Source organism: Pantherophis guttatus, chromosome 7, assembly GCF_059756535.1.
Source record: "Pantherophis guttatus breed Tessera chromosome 7, ASM5975653v1, whole genome shotgun sequence".
NCBI lineage: Eukaryota > Metazoa > Chordata > Lepidosauria > Squamata > Colubridae > Pantherophis > Pantherophis guttatus.
The window spans coordinates 42,029,355-42,047,320 of NC_142069.1; the positions used below are offsets into that span (position 1 = coordinate 42,029,355).

The 17,966-nt window shown below is 33.2% G+C and overlaps 1 protein-coding gene across 1 annotated transcript in view; it reads right to left on the bottom strand.

Moving 5' to 3' along the window:
• Positions 1–246: 246 nt before the first annotated feature.
• Positions 247–17,966, bottom strand: part of METTL25 (methyltransferase like 25) — a 32,631-nt gene continuing 14,911 nt past the window's right edge. Inside the window, exons 7-12 of the mRNA XM_034403697.3 lie at positions 13,808–13,837; positions 10,686–10,759; positions 9,937–10,030; positions 6,430–6,504; positions 4,210–4,281; positions 247–2,656 (exon numbers count right to left, since the gene is read on the bottom strand). Coding sequence (XP_034259588.2) covers positions 2,570–2,656; positions 4,210–4,281; positions 6,430–6,504; positions 9,937–10,030; positions 10,686–10,759; positions 13,808–13,837 — 432 coding nt within the window. The 3' untranslated portion in view covers positions 247–2,569. The remainder of the gene's footprint in view (positions 2,657–4,209; positions 4,282–6,429; positions 6,505–9,936; positions 10,031–10,685; positions 10,760–13,807; positions 13,838–17,966) is intronic.

Below are 17,966 nucleotides of genomic sequence, written 5' to 3' on the forward strand. Positions count from 1 at the left end.
TCTATATTTTCCTTTCTCTGTATGAGGCTCTTTCCCTGAGAGTCTTTTTGCCATAAGAAGAGAAGTGGTGATAGAAAACGCAATAGCAGAATTCTCTATCTTGGATTAATTACTTTTTTAATATAGACAATGAATTGCTCATTCTTTTGTAATATTATGTCAATCCAACAGACAAAAACTTTTTAAAGTATCAGGATAGATAGACAGACACACACACGCACATATACAGAGAGAAAGAGAAAGACATTTATACATAGAAATATTTTATTAGGAATGTGGAACTATTACACTGCCACTAATGATTTTATCATTAACATTTATAAATTTATATTATTTACATTAATAACATATTAATAGTATTTAAATTAGATTTTATGCATGGAAATAGTGAGTTCCCAGCTCTACATCAGATCTTGGAAAAATCCAATAAAAATAGCTGTGCACTTTCTCATTTACTTCCCGCTGACAAAATTTGCAGGCTTCTTAAAATAAACATAAATCAACTATAAAGCCTCATGCATATGGTCTATGGAGTCCAGTTATACTTTAGTTCCTAACAGATAAATATTTTATCTAGCAAAATTTCAATAAACTTGCAATTCTCCCTTTGTTACCATGTGGTATATATCCCTGCAAATACTACTGAGTCAATTCACAGGGTCTAACATTCGGCACTGAAAAGCTCTATGGAAACATCTATTACAGGAAGTAATATCTAAAATGTGTAACCACAACAGGACAACTTCCTGGTATTAAACCAATGTAATGTAAAGCATGTAGCAAGAACAATTAATTCAATGTCTCCTCCCATCCCATCTTCCCATGGCCATGGGTGAATGAATCAGTCTACACAAACTACTGGATTCTTGTTATATAAATGCAGCATTTCCCAATTATTTCAGTAACATAGTTACTCATAGTAAGACCAGTTTCTTGATAAAGTTCCTCAGGTTAACAAAAAAAAAAGTTTAATTGCCAGAGCTCTGAGTATATGTAGACATTAATAAATTAAAGCAAATATTTTCCACTATTTACTTTTAAACAATTAATTTTAACATCTTTAACAAATCATAGGAATCCTCCATGGATTTAATCTCAATATACAAGATATGGATTATATTTTACATGAATATAGAACACATATACAGAAAACAGATTAGGAGAGTGAAAGACACAGGAAAGGGATTTGGAATACTGATCTCAGGGGTACAGTATCTTCAGCAGTTTGCAGAAGAGAGTCCTGCACTGTATCACTAACTGCTCGCCAATGTTTTGTGACCAGGTCAGCTAAGCAAGCATAAACTCAGCAAGCATGTGGTTTTCCAAGCCTACGGTTTCTCTGAAGTCAGGGACTCAGATTTGTTCAGAGAACAGGTATGCATTTACCATTTCTTTCTCTTAATATGATTCCAGCTGTTCAAGAAAACTTGAGTGGTTTTTTCAATCTGTTAAGAGAATTGTAAGATGCCTCAAAGAACTTCTGAAATAAGCAAAGACTGGCAAGAAGTTCATACCTAGGATCTCAGCTCCTGCATCCCCCCTGATTTACTTCAGGCTGGAATGGAGATAAGAAGTCAACATGAGACTTTTTTCTTCCTAAAAAGGCTTTAATAAGCAGGATTTTTAGACTAGGTCCCTCCAATATAGACATTTCAGAGGGACAGCTAAATTATCCCATTACCTAGCTCCAAAATAAAAAGACCTCCCAGTTCTTAGAAATATGCTTGGAAATATTTACAAGATTATTCTCTTCTTTTTACATTCATATTCATTTACATTCATGAGCATTGATTATATTTCTAATTCTAAAGTGATGCTTGTAAATGGAGGGATGGAGAATGAAAATAAGGCAAAGAGGATCTCTCATAAACATTATTCTGCAGTTATCCCATATCTCTCCAAAGCCTACTGGTTGTGACAACTTTTTGTCCTGTGTAAGGCTAACATGGTGCAATATTAAGATTTCAGAAATAAGAGTAGGAACATCAGGAAGAATTTAAAATGCGAAGACAATAGCTGTGATCTTGGGATCAAAGTCTGTGCCCCTTTTTAAGGGAGTGACATATGCAATGTATACAAAGCGGATGCAGGGCTTTAATCATGCAATTGCAGCCACCATCTTGACTTTTTCAACATTTCCACCCCTCCAATAGATGTCCCTGAGTGAGTGTTTCTCAAGACAAGTTGAAAGGCAAAGATTTTTGACCAAATTGTAATTATGACATTCCTTTTCCTACCCATTGATGTGCCATTTTCACCCTTTTAATCAGACAATACAATCACAAATACTGTATCTTTTTTTAATTTCTTTGCTGAATTTTTATGAAGGTAAGGTATTTCTCTTCAAATATCCACATATGGTCAAGATGGATTGTTACATATTATGTTAAGTTAATAATTTATATATCACTACGAAGGATAAACTTTATTTTTATATTTAATTTGTCATAATACATTAGCAATAAAAATACACAAATCATGGAATTCTTAATCATGTAAGATAGTTGTAAAAATCATAACAAATTTACAATATTTTTTCCAAATTTTACTTCATCCTGCATGTGAAGTCTTATTTCTTCAAAGCCACAACTGCATAGCATCTGGGGGATTTTATGGGATCAAATAATTTTATCAGTCCAGACCAGGCAATGTTGTCCTGTAAAATAATATTTGATCAGAAAATATCAAAAAGATATTAACTTAAGATTTAGCAATACATTAAAATCTAAGGAAAAACCTCTGTTATAAATAAAACAGAAGAAGAAAACTTTTCAAAAATGGTTACTTCTGGTGCTGCTAGACTCAACTTTTTTGCCACCAAAGACTAACATGACTTTCTTCCAACATAAACTTTGCATATGGAGAACCAAATTGGGGACTCAATACAATAGTAGCAGTATAAAACTATGTACTGAAAAATCAAATACCGTAGCTTTTAATTTCAGTTTACCAACCAGAACTTCAATATTCTCAGATGGGAGAAAAAATAAAAGCATCTTATTCAGAATTAAAGAACCATTAGAATAAAAAAAGTTACACTCCCTAAAATCTATTACAGATTTTTCCTTTTCAGAACATTCTTTGCTGCCAAGGATTAAAGACATTCTTCAGTGGTTTAACAGAACTAAACCAGATTGTACCTATTCTACATACATGTATCACACCACCATTCCATTAAGTAATCAAACGTCTTGATTACTTAGAAAATGTAAGTCCATGCAATGTATTTTGACATGTGATGCAACACCCAGAAAAATATGGCATCTTTCACTTAATCCTCCAGGGAAAGATTAAAGGCAAACGAGGTCCAGGCAGAAGAAAAACATCATGGCTTCAAAACCTAAGGGACTGGTTTGGACAAAACTCAACAGCACTTTTTCATGCAGCTGTTGACAAAAATAGGATTGCCAACATGATCGCCAACGTCCAATGACGGATATGGCACAAGAAGAAGAAGATGCAACATATTTGAAGATTGTTAAAAAGAAAAGCAAAATCAGACAATCTCTGGAAAAGTATAATAATCACTATTCACAATTTTAAATAATAAGATTGGTGTAAAACCCCGTATTGATTTTGACTCAAGCCATTGGGAAATATATCTTTATATTCTGCTGGAATTAAATAATCACAAATCAAGTAGCATAAATCCTAAATAGTCATGAATCAAGTAGAATGAATCTTAAGTCAAATGTATCTGCCACAGAAGTACAATCTGTTATAGATAGACACTGAATTAATATTCAAGAAAGTATGTTCTTTAACTCTAAATCCTTAATTTAGAGCAATTAGTAATTCACACAATTTTATAATCACTTAGTAAAAATTATCTAGGATCCACAAAATATGGAAATATTTTGGAAACATAAATATAGGTCCTTAAAAAAAATAACAGTTGCACAAAAGTCATTTATTGTTTCAAGCATTAATAATAAAGTTTTCTATGTAGGCAATATCACTTCAATATTACTGCAGTTAAATTATTGCAGTAATTTAACATGCAATTTAAATTACATAAAAACTTTATTACAGCAAATTTTCCAAAAATAAAAACATTTGCTGGTAAATGATGGATATGATAGATTGGACTTTAAAATTTTGGCAAACAGACGAAAACAATTATTTGTTTCTTTTAATATGAAGGAGACATGATTTGCTTCAAATACTTTTTAAAAAACCTATATCATGGATAAATCCACCAAGACTTACCTGTTCTTTGAGATAGCAGAGACGATCTAGAAGTATCAACACCTCTATGCAAGGTCCTAGAACAACTTTCAGCTGAAAATTTAAACACAACTGAATCACATTTCTAAAACGTATACTCAAGTAGAAAGAAATACTACCTACAACACAGATTTAGATTTCTTATTTAAATATTTGAAGGTAAACTCTCCTATGATCTCATTACTTCAAGGATATTAATTATTAGAAATGTATGAATCAGCTCCAATCCAGTTCAAAATGTTGATCTCATTTGGATTGTTAGTTTGATTCATAAAACCAAGGCTATTTAAGAAAGGGCTTTTAGAAATAGATAAAAGATATTATATTCTCAATTAGATTCAAAAAGTTTAGTTGACTGGGAGAGTCAACTGAATGACTTTTTCATCAAATCTCTCCAAAGGATACTAAGCAGGATTTTCGAAGTGGCTAAGCCAAAACAATTTTAACTGCTGCCAAAAATATATATTTGGTAAATCAGGGTTTCTCCATAATTATTAGTTGATTAATATACTAATGTAAATGTTGTAAATAATTACCATATTTTTCAGACTATAAGATGCTCCGAAGTATAAGATGCAGCTAACTTTTGGGGAGGAAAATAAGAAAAAAGAAATCACCCCATTTTCGGCCTGTTCTAGGCAGAGGGGATCGCTGCTGCCACTACCTATCCCCGCCACCTGGAATGGGCCGAAAATGTGATGCGCAGAGGCCGAAAATGGGGCGCATGGAGACGGAGATTGGTGGCAGCAGCAATGGGTGGCACTGATGCCAATGGGCGGCAGCGATTCCCGCAGCCTAGAACAGCTGATCAGAGGTATTCCGGGAGACAGATCCAACCGCCAATCAACTGCTCGTGCTAAATCAGGCTGTGCTGAAGCTGACCATGCTGTTTGCTGCAAGGAGGCAAGTTGCTGGGAGGCAGAGGCCAAAGGGTGGGGGTTCGCGGGTGGACGGGGCTTTAGCAACATTCGCTGTATAAGACACACAGACATTTCCACCCACTTTTTTGGGGGGAAGTGCATCTTATACTCCGAAAAATATGGTATTTTGTGTTCTGCCCCAGCTACGGATCCCAAAGAACACAGCACACACAAACTCTGAACAAAACTTAGTTTACTCAAATAACACAGTTTTAGCAAATGCCAGATGTTAATAAGCATTCTTAACAGCCTGCCAGAATTCCATAGATAAGATAGTCAGAGTCTTACTGGAGTTGGCAGAAAGCCCAGAAGCAAGGTTGCAAAGAAATCCCAACGCGATGATTAGCAAACTAAAGTTGTTTCCTGCAGCTTGTTACAAGCTGCGTTCTTTCTTAAATAGGCTAAGGGCGTGGCCAATTAGCCCCAAGCCTTACTCTTGAGGAGACCTCCTCCTAAAGAACCACTCCTGCCTTTTGGCAGCTCTGCGTGCCCGTGCATTGAGAAGAGGCTCCTCCTCTTCATCCTCTTCATTTAAAGGAGCCTCTGGAGATTCTGAAGGCCCTGACTGAATCTCTGCCTCTGGCACCACATCTTCTCCAGCCTCCTCGCTGTCCAACTCAAGCGCGGGCTGCACAGGCTGCTGGCGCAGCACCACACCAACCTCCTCGTCATTGGGATCAGCAATCAGCTGGTGGGCCACAACAATTTTGTGACTGCACATAAAAATATCTACAATATTTTTGTTTCAAGAAAATTTCTTGAAATCATTTTTGGCATTTATTGTTTTACTACTGAACAGAAAATTACTACATTTTCCTACCAAATCTATTGAAGAACATGGAATATTTATTTTTAAAAACAAACTGTGTATTATTTTGCCAATTCCATTTTATTGGACATCTTTTAAAAAAGCAGCATAATCTTGATCAAAGTCTATGAAAGATATTAAATATGGTATCTGTTATTTAGTAGCTCTGAGGTGTAACTCAGCATGAAAAACATTTAAGTGGCAGCAATTTTGTTCAAAACTGAATGGAGTAATTTATTAAAAGGAGAAAAAAACATTCCTAACACTTATTTGACTAGCAAAAGAATCTTCATATGTTCTCAATGAGCGTTAATATAATTTTGGAACAGAATATGCTCCCACTTAAAGGTTATTTGGTTTGTTTCCTTCTTTATAGAAAATATCAAACACAAACTGACCTACTTCATCATAAAATGTTAGCACAAGTGTTATTCATGCTATGCTAGCAAAAATATCCCAATATTTCAATGTTACCATATTAAAAGCTTCCAGTTCATTCATTCTGTGCTTGTATTTTTCAAGGTATTCCAATACGAGGCTATCTGAAATCTGCAACAGCAAGAACATTGATGATGGCAAATAACATTTGCCTGAGGCATACGCTAAAATTATTTTCATAATTAAAACAGTTCAAAAATAAAACAATTATTTTACAAACAACATTTCCTAATTTATTATAATGGCTTTTCAAACTTTTTTCAAACACACATAACAATACATAAGGAACTATATTTAAAGTATTCAAAAAGCAGTCCGGTTTTAGTATCCAAATATAGATCAGATCATGAAGACATTAATCTGTAAGCATCTTTAAAACATGCGGCAATTATTACAAATCATTCTTAACAGAATGTTCCTATATCCCTATTTTTTTTAAAAAAACAGGTAATTTTCTGAATATTCAATGAACATAGTAATTGTAATTTATAAACTGAGTATGAAACAGTATATCATGATTGTAAAAAAATAAAATGCAATTTTAAGTCACATTAATAGAAGCATAGTTTCTTATTAAATGCTTAAATCGACAATCAGTTTGAAAATCTGTGGCTAGACCACAATGCCTGATTAGATTCATGAAGCATGAACAGTGATAAAATTAGCGAAATGAAAGTATTTGCTGTTTTAACCATTTATCTGTTCTACCTCAGAGCATATATTATATATACTGTATAGTTATATACATAATTTTGAAACTCTTTTTCAGTGAATAACTGAGATTCAAAACTTAAAAACTAAAAGCAAAGAACAAAAAGTTGTCATGTATTGATCCAATAATAACAGTCAAAGAATGTGCTGCTCTTCCATCTCCATCTCTTAATTTGCACTGATTTTATCTGGAAATTATAATTTTAGCCAAATTTCTATCTTAGAAGCAAATATATATATACATCATCTATATTTTTAGATATAACTGATCTGCTCAAACATGGAGGAACAGAAAACAAGTCACACAGGAAGTAAAGAACATGTTGACTGAATCCATTCTTCTTGGACATCTAAGAACTGTCCACTATGCCTAAACTAGCAGATGTAAACTTCAATGAATGATCTTTTCATGCAACCATCATGCAACTGAAGAACTGAAGGAGAACTTTGTATCTCCAAATTACTAAAACTTTAGAATGTGAATACAAGGTTACAAGCAATTTTTATCAAGAAGTTGCCATAATATGTTCACATAAAAGAGGTCATCAACTCTTGACAGTGAAAAAATACCAATAATAAAAGTCCATGCTTATTTGATCTTGAATGTTTATCTATCAAGAGATTTGTTCCTTCTTTTCCAACACCTTACTAAAATTTCAGTTTGCTTACTTTAAACTGAAGTCTGTAGTTTGTCAGATGATTCGTGTAGCTATTACAGCTGTTAAAACTGTCAGATTAAACTGAAATTTGGCACTGGGATCATGAACACTGCATGTGAGTTTATATTTAAAGTACAGTTATCCTTGAAATATGGCATAAATAAAAGATTTTACAACTATGCTATCAGCCTTTCATAATCTCACTTGACAACGGAACTACACTGTCTTGTCCACAAATGCCTGATAAATACTTTTACTGAAACGCTTATTATAATTTAGATTATCTATTTGCATTAAAACTCAAGCTAATAAGAAGCAGGCAAACCAAATTCTAAACAGCTGCAAATAATTTCATACTAAAGTTTTCTTGACAATAGGTTCCACTGAATTTAACCAGGTTTATATCTGAGTAAACTATTGCTAGAATTGCACCATCGCTATTGAAGAAAATTTCACCAGCAAAAACAAGTTTTTTTTTTAATTTCAGCTGTTTCTCATTAATTAGTTCTAGAAATCTATATGAATATGTATATAAAATGCTGTGCAGGACCCAGTTTAAATAAAGTAGACATACAGTAATTCCTGCTGAAAGGCCAATTTGTATTTTATAATAAAAGCCATTGGTACTGCTGAGTAAGCAGACAAATAAGTGGAAGATAAAAACATTCTCTTCCCTGAGATTTCATCTATTCCCTGAATTTGAGATAGTTTTAACATATAGTTTTTAAAAATGTCTAAGTACTGTATGGGTATGAAGTCTAAGAGTATGTGACTATTTTAGTTATATGCACTTTGGCTAAATACAATGAGGCCAAAGATATATCAAGATATTTCATCATGAACAAAGGAAGCTATCGGTGTTCTTTAATAGTAATTCCAAAGTAGGGAAAAAAAAGAAAAGTTGCAAGGATGGATCATTCTTATGGGTCATATGTAACTTGTCTCTCTGGCAAAAATGTTGTAGGTGTCATACAATACAAATAGGCTGTAAGATAGGGCTAGTGAGAAGTTAATAGCTATGGCTATTTATAAAGGTCAGGTAGAACTGAGAGAGCTCAATGCAAAGATGAGATTGTGCTATCAACATGTACAGATAGATTATTCTAGATACTTTAAATGTTTTAGGACAATCTATGTATAAAAAGAAGTCAAAATTTATTTACAAATATTATTTTTCACACTGTAACTACATTTAAAATTTGCAATACCATAATATATTAAGTCGTTGCTAAAACAAATGTTGGTATCATAACTTGCTTCATGAACACTTATTCCAATATGTATATTTTGCATATCTCTTTTTTTAGTAGATCATGTTTCATAACAGATTATGGTAGTAAAACTCATATTCACATTACAGGCTACTAAACTAAAAGAAACATAGGAATTTCCTGTTCTTTAAAATATCACCACACCTGTTTCTTGTTTTCTGTCGCTTATCAAAGTGAATTTACCTGTTTCCTTTATTTGATATGATTAATTGACTAATCAATAAGGTACACTATTATTCCTATTCCTACTACTACTACTACTACTACTGTCTCCTTGTGATTTGACAGAGAAGCAGAAAGACTTCAAACTATATAAAAAATATTGATAAATACTCATTTAAATTTTCAGTGAATTAGAACATGTTGCACTGGCATGGGGTATGCAATGTCCCAACATTTTCTGTAATTGCTGTTCTAGCATCATTTATCCATGACATTTTATTTTTTACTTACAGTAGATTAAATGCAGACTGGGGAAATATTCCTCAGATAAATAGAAATAGCACTTATATCCTGCTTCATAGTGCTTTACAGCCCTCTCTAAGCGGTTTACAGAGTCATCATATTGCCCCCAACAAAAGGAAAATGTAATAAAGAAGGCAAAAAATTATACCCAACTTTGGGAGGATGGAAGGCTGAGTCAACCTTGAGCCGGTGAGAATCAAACTCCTGGAGTGAGCAGTGAGTTAACCTGCAGTACTGAATTCTAACCACTGCACCATCATGGCTCTTATAAGCCGTAAATATTAGAATTTGGCAATGACTATTGTATGTAAATTAGATTTAATTGTCAGCATTTACAAAACTGCATGTTTTCCTTGATCTCAGACTACCAAACAAATCACTGAAATAATCTGCAGTGTGTTCACTATATGAATTTCAATTTATAACCAGATATTTACCTTTGATTCATCTAGTTCAAGCTTTTTCAAGGAAATTCTAACATAATCCAAAAATGAAGCTGATTTAGAATATACTTTTCCAATATTACGATCACTGAAATGACAAATTATTTCTTTTGTTATTTTTCCAACATCACACACAGAGAGACACTCAGTCCATGAAGAACAATTCTGCAGTCTTTTGAAGAACTGTCTTGGCTTATCTTCCTAAGCTTGGTTTACCTGAGATGTAATATGGGCTGTAACTCACTGGCATCCCCTCCCCCCTCCTCTCTCTCCTACAGTTTACTTAAGAAACTACTTCTTCCCATTGACAAAGAAATGTTGTAGTGGCATTTAATTAAAAACAAAAATAAAAATGTATTTATTGTATGTAATAGAATTCATGTGACCTACGTGCCACAAAGGTCATAAATGAGCTATACAATTTGAATGGTCAATAAGCAAGGACTCTCTATATTCTAAAACTCAATTCTCAGTCTTCAGTGATAATGACCTATCTTACAACTCTATAGTTCAACCATGAGCCACATATATTCTCTACTGGGATAGCACAGAATTAAAGCAGATTTCAAAAGGTTAACTTGCTGACAAAGCCCAAGTCAAATTAACAGATAGATATTTTTTCAAATAGACAAAAAACAAAAAATAGCTTTTCTTTTAATAAATGTATTGTTCTCAGATTTCAACATTAGCAAGAAGCAATTTTTCTGTTTCTATAACAAAATATAAAATTGCAGCATTATTACCTTCTCTTGATGCCATAACATTCTTCTACAATAACCTGCAGCACAGCCCGATAAAACAAAGATTCTGTGGGTAGCTAGAACAAATCAAACAACAAGAAGTTAAACTGCAACCATAGCCCACAAACAAAACAGCAACAATTATTGAATATCTTCAACCAGTATTTGTATTCATTTCATCTAATGTTACTAGGAAGTTTCTTATTACTAAAATAAAATATTGCTCTGTTAATATATTGCTGCCAAGCGGAAAACATAAGCACAACCAGCAGAAAAGGTTGCGCAGAATTGAAAAGAAAGCTTTAAGAATGACAAAGCCATATAGATCAAATTATGCTAATAGGTATTTAGGTTGGACCACAGAAATGAACTCATTTAATCTCCCTAAAATCAGGGGAAAATACTTTGCAAATACTGGTGTCTTTTTTCTCCTTAACAACTTCATCTTCTCTCCTTGGTACAAACAGTACTATGTTTCTAAAACAAGGCAAAGTATTAGGAATAACCATTTTTTAACCTTTTTAAAATTCAGGGTCAAATTCATCCTGCATAAATTCCATTGAGATCTATAGCTTTGTAATAGGAACACAATGGTTTATAAAGCTGGTGAACTGAAGACTCAGTTTATGTACATATTTTAAAAGGGATAATAAGTGATGTAGTACTTATTTAACTTCTACATAAAAGAAATTTAGCTGTTGATTTAAAAAGAAAGAATATTTAGAGTCCTGCCAATGTCTAGCATTTGTAGCAAATCAAAGTAAACACTTCCAAATTTTTACTATTGTTGTATTTTCAGGAATGAAAGAATAATATTTAGGAAAAGTGATTTATTAGAAGTTTTGGCCAAGATTAGGAAACCATTTCAATTTAACCAGTGTGTTTCTGGTTAAATGTTGGAATATGAATTAGATGATGAATAATCTAGCTTTAAATTAATGCTATTCCAGTCTAGAAAGAAACATTTGGTAATCATTCTTATGAAAACAGCAGCACCACATTATAAAGAAATACAGGCAGCTCCCCAGTTATAAAACTGGAGACGACAAGCGTATTCATTTAAAGAAACAATTTATAAACTTTGACTACATTACAGGAAAAATATGAAAGAACCCAAATGCAAACATAGCTATTAAATCTCTAGAAAAAATATAGGTGTTCTTATATTTGTTTCTCCATGTAACTATATATTTATATTAATAAATACCGTATTTTTTGGAGTATAAGACGCACCAGAGTATAAGACACCCCTTAGTTTTTGGGAAGGAAAATAAGAAAAAAGCTGATTGGCAGGAATACCCCCAATCAGCTGTTCCCAGAGGTGAATTTTAGCAGCAGGTTCCTTGCTTGTGAGCTCTGTGCCTTGTTTTTTGCTTTTTTTCCTGCCTCTGAAACTTCTGAAACTGTTTCAGAAAAAAACTTTTTTCCTGCCTCTCAAAGCCTTCAAAACAGAGCTTCAGAAAAAAAGCCTCTGAAGCTCTGTTTGGGGGCTTCTTTTCTGAAGCTCTGTTTGGGGGCTTCTTTTCTGAAGCTTCGTTTCTGATGCTTTTTTCAGCCTCTGAAACATCCATTTGACAAGCTGGGTGGGGCTACATTCAGAGTATAAGATGCACCTAGATTTTCACCCTCTTTTGGGGGGGGGAAAGGTGCGTTTTATAATCTGAAAAATACGGTATGTAGAAGAACTTGTCAAATTAAGTGAGTCTGAACTATACTTATTCCATAATCATTTGCATTTCAGGAATGAACCTGAGTTACTATGTATATTCCAGTGGTGGATTGCTCCCGGTTCGGTCTGGTTTGGGCGAGCCGGTAGTGGTGACAATGTGACGTCAGCGAACAGTTCTCTCTAACTGTGAGCTGGGCCTCCCGCCTGCCCCTGCATTATATCTACCTGTATTTTTTTTAGCCCAGCTGATAGGCGCGGCAGAGTGGATTGCTGTGCCTCATCTGGGCAGAAATCTAATGCGCTTGGCGGAGTGCAAGTTTGGCGTGCATGTGAGCGAAGCGATCGTGCGCAAAATGCGTGCGTGAAGAGAACCAGTGGTAACACCGGTTGGAACCCACCACTGGTATATTCTATTTGAAGTGTTGGCTTCTTTTCTTAATAAGGACACGCACTACTATTCAACACAGAAAATGAAAATCTATGCTCTTCTCAGGATAATTATTTAGAAAGAATTCCTAGCCTGAGAGATTAGCAAATAGACACAAGAGTGCTACAGAATAAGACATTCCAATGTAACATCATCAGATACAGGTCCAATTTCAAAGATCTCTGGAACAGAGAAAATGAATGGATAACTGCTTGCAGGTAAATCATGTATTCTCGTTGAATTATAAAAATACGAAATTTTAATATAACATTCTTGTATCTTAATTCCTTTACTGTTGAAAAATTAAGGGTTTTTTTAATGTTCAAAACAGTAATAATCAAATTATAATACTATACTATCTTCAACCCAATCTATCAGGATTGATTTTAAACATGGGTATTGCAATAAAATAAGACTCACAAATTGTTTATATTGATTTAATATTCAGGTGTTCCTTGCTTAATGACCACTTGTTCACAGTGACCATTCAAACTTATGAGGCATTGAAAAAATTGTCTCATATATCTACCTCCCCATTTGCAAACTTCTTTGGCCAGTTCCAACAAGCAAAGTCAATGAGAAAGCCATCAGGAAGTTGTAAATAACAAGTGATGTCCTCGCTTAATGACCAATGGTGATCTGCTTAATGATGGGAAGTAGGAATGCCAGAATTTCCACTGCTAAGTAGTGTGATTATATGACTTCATGCTCTTTAACATCATTTAGCAATGGAAATTCCAGATTCAATTAAGGAACTTGTTAACTGAGGATTATCTCTATGTTCTTTCTATTTTAGTCACTCTTAATTAACTGATTAAATTATTCAGTTAAATTATTTTATCATAACGAAGGCCAGAAAATGTCATGATGCTGATGATGCAAAATATCAATCTATCTCCAGTTCAAGCTTTACTGTTTGGCAGCTATTCCACTCTAGCAAATTACAAAGTTCAACATAATGTCATGTGTTCAAAGTATTCAAAGAAAGAAAATAACTGTCATTAGAATGGTTAAACAGATATTACTTACCATCTGACCAACTGCAACTCTTTCCAGAGCCTTTAAAAAAAATTAAGCCATTTATTCATTTAGATAAACTTTATAAATAAGCAGACCTCACGAAAAAAAAATATTTTAACAAATTATATATTAAGATGCTTCTTTAAAAATGTAATCACTTCATATTTAAAAATATAATATTTGTGTTTGTAATATATATATGCACACAAACTGAACACTCTCTTCTGCAAAGAGCCAAGATGATACTGAGCTGTTTATTTTATACGTAATATTTTTCCAAACTTAGTGAATAATTTAGTCTCTCGTTTTCTTAATTCATATTCAGTAAAGTCAAGTAAATACATTTGGAACATATGACCTTAAAATGATAATATAGTTTGAAATGTGCAATCATGAAATAAAAATTATTAGATTAAAGCAGGATACCAGTTCACTTCTGCAAAATTACAAAATAATGCATCAATGTCTCCTCATTAATATATAAACTTAATAAAGTAGAACATCAATCCGCAATCTCTATGCTAATATTAGATAGTATCTCTGCAGGTCTCTACCTTACTGACTCTAATTCAAACTCTAAATTCAGTTCATTCAATTATTATGCTCTTTCACGCTTGAAAGATAGAACACTCTGTTAGGAAGTTTCTTTTGGGCTTTAGTAACAAAAGCTACAACCAGGGCTGTGCATGATTTGCAAATGATTCTGAAGAATTGCTTTAAATTCTATGCAACTGTAAACTCAACATTCTCATTAGTAATAAAAGCTGCTGCTTTTATTATTTTTGTGCAATCCAGAAAAATATATTTATTATTTATTTCTTAAGATTTCCATGCAGCTTCATTACTGCAATTAGGGAAAATATTTATTTATTATTCATTTTAAATTAGTTCTGAGCAGTTCTCAAGGGGGAAAAAAGCATTAGGAACAAATAAAAGTGAAACAAGCAGCAAGAAATCAAAACAGCAAGTAATATGGCTTTCTCTTAAATGGTACTTTTTAAAGAAGTCAGGTCATTAAATTGACTCTTAAAAAGTACCAGCATCCTTTTTCTACTTCACACTTTTGTTGATCTTTTTAAAAAATCAGAAGTTGATGGATGAACAAGATTAATACCCTGGGGGCTTGAGCATTTTGCACTTAACTTTTGATCCAAACCAGATTGTGTCAGCTTTTCACATGGAAGGAATATCCAAACTAATATAATGTGAATAGGACCTTTTTCCTCTGTACATAAAGAGTTATAAAATTCCCTACTCATTTTTCTAGATTATGACTGGCATCCACACATTTGCTTGAAAAATAGCAACATTCCACAGTTGTTAATTGCCTGATTTATTTTACATCTAGTTAGACACTTCCTATATGCATTTATTAACTTCTATTATAAGCTTTGTTTTCCAGTTTCTTTTGATTTCCCATTCTTGTAATTACATATAAAATATGAACAATGATCACTGAATGAATGGCAATGCCATTCAAATACAGTATTCTACTAACAAATCTCATGAGATTATATTTTTATTTTCTGCATCTTGCCAGTTAAAAACTTTACATGAACTGTTAAAATTCATACAGCTTTAACTCTTTAAAAAATCTAACAGAAAATTATGCAACTTTAAATCAACCTCCTCCTTCCTATTTTCTCTACAGAGCCACGTTCATAGTTAGAGATAGGATACACACTGAAGATTGAAGAAATGCATAACAACATCCTATTTTTTATTATGGCAAAACAATGCTCCCAAAACATTTGTTAAACTGTTGAGAGGCCAAAATGAGTGGAATTCAGCTATTGTTCCCCCCCCCCAAATCCCACTATGTAATCATATACAATGGTACATCAGTAAAAATTAAACTTTTTATAATTCCAGAAAGTGTTATTAAGAAGATATATTTAGCCATTAGACAATTTGCAATTTGTTGGCTACACAGAGAGATAAAATATTTTCTTTGAATGGGCAAAGCTATTGACAGTCTTTCCATAAAGGATAGCTTTTAATTATCTTCCCTATTTTAAAATCTGAGCATAGTGTTCAAAACAAAAATAGAGAAAGTCAAAGATACAACAAACAGGAATGCATATGAATATCCAGTCAGCCATCTTCTGAAATGAATACATGCTAAAACTCAAGAACTATTTTAGGACTGTGTTTCCCAAAATATGGTTCACAGCCTGGTATCAGTGCTTATAAAAAAAAAAAAATCTGGTCCTTAGAAAATATATCCACAACTGCTCTCTTTCTCTCCAACCTGAGTGCTGCAGCCACAATCTTGCAAACATTCTGATCAGAGAAAAGGAACTTTTGGACAGAGTTGGGTTAAAGCCTTAAAACCATGTTTTATGCATACATAAAAACCTACTGGCCATTTTCTGTATATGTAGTATAATAACAAAGTCGACAGAAAAGCTGTAATCCCTAACTATAACTATTTGGGAAATCTTATTTTAGGAGATAATTAGTAGGTACCTTAGCCAATCAAAACAACTTCACTGTATTTAAAATTCTATGGGTATGATTTTTGTCTTTTTTATTACATTTTCCTTTTTTCTCAATACATTATTTTATATATCTTTAACTTTGGCTTAGTTGGTTAAATAAGGAGACTTCTCATTAAAATACTCCCCACATGAAAGACTGCATAAATTGGCAGTTTCTCTTGTATTTCAGAATTGCCACATGGCTTATTACACATTTTAGGATTTTTGGCTATTCAAAGGCTTTCTGTTCTTCCCAGGTAGACTGAAGGAGATGTCCTTGTTGGAAGCGGTAACAAAATTTCAACCAAACAGAATAGAATCAGGGGGTTCTGCTTTAACTGATGACTACCAATGATAATTATGAGGTACTTTAGAAGAAGTCTGCCAGTGTGGTTGTAAACTAATCCTGATTCCAACTATAAAAATGTATAACTGAAATAGCAATAGTGCTTTGACTTATATACCGTTCCTTAGTGCAAACTATTTCACAAATGAAGTATTTTTAAAATACATTTTCTTTGGCCATATTCTTCCCTTCAGTTATCCATGTAGACACATGCTAAGAAGATTTGGGAGGGCCTCAAGGCATTGACACTGACCCTTTGAGCAGGAAAGCTGCTTCACAGCTTTGAAAATGTGTATGTCTGTGTATATGTGTGTGTGTGTGCTTAATTTACTTTACTGAATGATTTGCAATTATTCCTGGTAAATATTTGTCAAATATGGCACTATTTATGTCAAACAGAGATAAGAGATTTTCCCTAGCTTGGGAAAACCTCCAAATTTTAAAATGCTAAGAATGAGAAAAGAAAAAAAAGAAAAAACTCTAGAAGATGAAGGGATATACTTAAAAAAAACAAACTAAGAATACTGAGATATGTAGAAACTGAGAACAGAGAACACAAATAGAAAAACTTCTATTCTATTCTATCAATAATAGTTCAATTATCTGCCAAAAAAGTCAGAGCTGAAGAAGCTGCTTGGATGAGACGCAAAATGTCTTCAGAGAAAAACCAGAAAGTCCAGTTGCCTCTTGAAAAAACACTTTTGGGATAACCATGACCTGAATGACTGAGAATCTCCATAGACATTCTGACAAAAGAATAATTACTTACATTACTAAACATATATTCCACATAAAGAAATGTGGAATGTATATTGTTATTATTACTTATATTATTCTATTGTGCAAACAGAAGGTCAATGATAACATGGTTTCTCTGAAAACACATCCAATTTTTTAAAAAAATGTAGAAGAGAACAATGCAATGGGAGGAGAAAAGAAATGTATCTTTACTCTGATCAGGCTACTGAAGAAAAAAAAAGCTAAGTGCAAAGAAAGCAACAGTCGCTTGAATGCACTTGCTGGAATTATGAAAACGGAGGCAGAGGATGAGCAAGTCAAAGAGGCAAAGAGTGAAGTATATAAGAGGATCAGACAAGGATTAAATAAGCATTTGGTTCAAGGAAAGATGTTTCAAGACAGGATAGCATTGCAACCAGAAGCAGTGAAGCAAATCTAATCTATGATTTGTTTAACATTCTGCTACCCCATTATGATTTATAGTTAGCTTTTGTGAAAATGCTAATGAGTCATATGAATTTGAATCTAACCAGGGAGAGGATTTAAGTGTCAGAAGAACAGACACTCAAAATAAATTTGCTTTAAAATCTGAATGCATTTCATG